The 2790-nt window shown below is 42.0% G+C and overlaps 1 protein-coding gene across 1 annotated transcript; it reads right to left on the reverse strand.

Moving 5' to 3' along the window:
* Window positions 1-33: 33 nt before the first annotated feature.
* SARC_12009 (hypothetical protein) lies at window positions 34-312 on the reverse strand (the record flags this gene model as incomplete). The annotated part of the gene is made up of 1 exon (XM_014293894.1): window positions 34-312. A coding segment is annotated over one exon (279 nt), but the record flags the coding sequence as incomplete, so codon positions are not given.
* Window positions 313-2790: the final 2478 nt, after the last annotated feature.

Genomic DNA, 2790 nt, shown 5'->3' on the forward strand with positions numbered 1-2790 from the left:
TGTGTGTGTTATTCAATATATTATATAAGATATTCACGAGTGTATTATACACACCCAAACCTCTTTACAGGCACCCACTATAACCCGCAAACAGCCACACACCACACACCTCTCTGCCAACAGAGCCACATTTATATCTCGGCCTTTGATGCGCCCGTTCTGTGACTCTCGCACCACTTTATTCTCGTCTTCTTCGATATCCAACGGATCAATAACGTCGATCTTAGCGCTACCCAGTCTGTCGATCTGGTCTTGGATGGAGTTGAGATCGTGAATGTTCACCTTCTCTCCCGTTTTGGCGTTATACGCCACCTGTAAACGGCACGGACACGACGGCAGAGAGTACGGTGAATGAGCTTGAGAAGAGAACGCGTTTGATTCCGAAGTGTTCAATTGAACACAACAACTGAGTGTGAATGGGTATCCACCCACTTCCAGGCAAGAGGTTACCTGTACGTATACGTTTTCCACCTCCCGTCTCAACTACGACTGATGTCGGGGAGAGCTCCCGGGGTGTTTAACATACACAGACTAAACCACATTTTCTTAATTCACATATGCATAGCCGTCTACGACCTATGCCGCTGCTACATTCATGCTAATGTATCAAAACCTATCCCTGAAATCCTAAAGCCAAAAACCTTACTAAAGACGCAAACTCTAAACCCTCAAACCCTAAAGACACAAAATCTAAACCCTTAAACCCTAAAGACACAAACTCTAAACCCTTAAACCCTAAAGACACAAACTCTAAACCCTTAAACCCTAAAGACACAGACTCTAAACCCTTCAACCCTAAAGACACAAACTCTAAACCCTTAAACCCTAAAGACACAAACTCTAAACCCTTAAACCCTAAAGACACAAACTCTAAACCCTTCAACCCTAAAGACACAAACTCTAAACCCTTAAACCCTAAAACCACAGACTCTAAGCCCTTCAACCCTAAAGACACAAACTCTAAACCCTCAAACCCTAAAGACACAAACTCTAAACCCTCAAACCCTAAAGACACAAACTCTAAACCCTCAAACCCTAAAGACACAAACTCTAAACCCTCAAACCCTAAAGACACAAACTTTAAAACCCTAAACCCAGTGAGTATGATACACTGGTGAGCCACTGTATCATATCTCATATTCAATGAAACGATATGCATATATGTCACAGCTTAGTCACAGACTCTGTGTCAATTCAGGTACGGTTATAAAAACCTACACCACCATCAACTAGATTACCACACCCAAAGAAAACAACCCAACAAGTACAACAACCACAGACCGCAAAAGACTCAGCCTTTAGATAGTACAGTTCGCCCTCCCCTGAAAAGCAGGGTCACGGGAACTGCCAACACCTGCCGGTAGCCACAAGTCCACCCCGGACATCAGGCATTGTATATAGCAATAGCGTGTAAACAAATAAAGATACCTAAAACCCTAAACCTTAAAGACACAAACTCTAAGCCCTCAAACCCTAAAGACACAAACTCTAAACCCTTAAACCCTAAAGACACAAACTGCTAATAGACGCTTCACCCAGAGGCAGCAGCGTACATAATCACACCACAGTATTGGAAACGCACACTACCCAACCACCACATTCACCCCCTGTTCGATATAGATCAGGATTTAGAAACAACATCCCAATAGATATCACTCTCTCCTATATCACTAGCAGTCTAGATCCACCTGATTTTACCAAGTGTTGGCAAATATGCCTACGACAGATTTGCATTGACTTGAAGCTGAATAGCAATTATATCCACAAACATCCTGCTATGAAACGCCCACCTCCTAGAACACATCCGCCTTAAGCGCCTACCGGCAGACACAGTTGCAAATCGCAACCCGGTGATGCGGTAGTGAGTCCGAGACAGCTACTGGTCTCTCTCTCATATTCAGTAATACGAAATGCAAATCGGTCACAGTATATTTTCAGCACTTGTTTCCAACCAGTTAGGATTTACAAACTACTACTAAAACAACCCATAGAACTACATACCCAAAGAAACCAAGCCACATAGCAAACTAAACGCAGCGCAACAACTCAGCCATTAGATAGTTCAGTTAGCCTCTACCTGAGAAAACAGGGATTAAGGCACAAACTGCGACACCTGCCGGCCGCCACAGGTCTTCGGACACAAGGCATTGTAATATTGTATATATCAATAGCGTGTAAACAAATAAAGATATCTAAACCCTTAAACCCTAAAGACACAAACTCTAAAACCTCAAAGCCTAAACTAGACTGCCATTGCATTTGCTTTGTTTGTACGTCGGTGTGCGTGTCTACGCATACGTTGACTTATACGGTTTATACACCAGGTTTACGTTTATATACCACGTATAAGTGCATACACCACGTGTACGTATACACACCAAGTGTGCGTTTAATGTGTTTATATACCACGTGTACGTTTATGCCCCAGGTATACGTTTATATATCACGTATAAGTGCATACACCACGTATACGTATACACACCAAGCGTACGTTTAATATGTTTTTATACCACGTATACATTTATGCACCAGGTTTACGTTTAATATTAAGAACTATCAATTTCGAGTATGGGAATTCTCGTACACAATCTAACTCAACTGTGACATTGCAAATGCTTGGCTTGAGCTAAACTCCCATATACCTCGCCCGTAACCATTCATTATAATATAATTACGATCTCAACGAACCATACCTTACCAAAACCACGGTTTAAAATTACATATATACACACAAACAGTACTATAAACACACTATAACCACACTGCATACACATACACACACACACACAC

Source organism: Sphaeroforma arctica (assembly GCF_001186125.1).
Source record: "Sphaeroforma arctica JP610 unplaced genomic scaffold supercont1.2011, whole genome shotgun sequence".
NCBI lineage: Eukaryota > Ichthyosporea > Ichthyophonida > Sphaeroforma > Sphaeroforma arctica.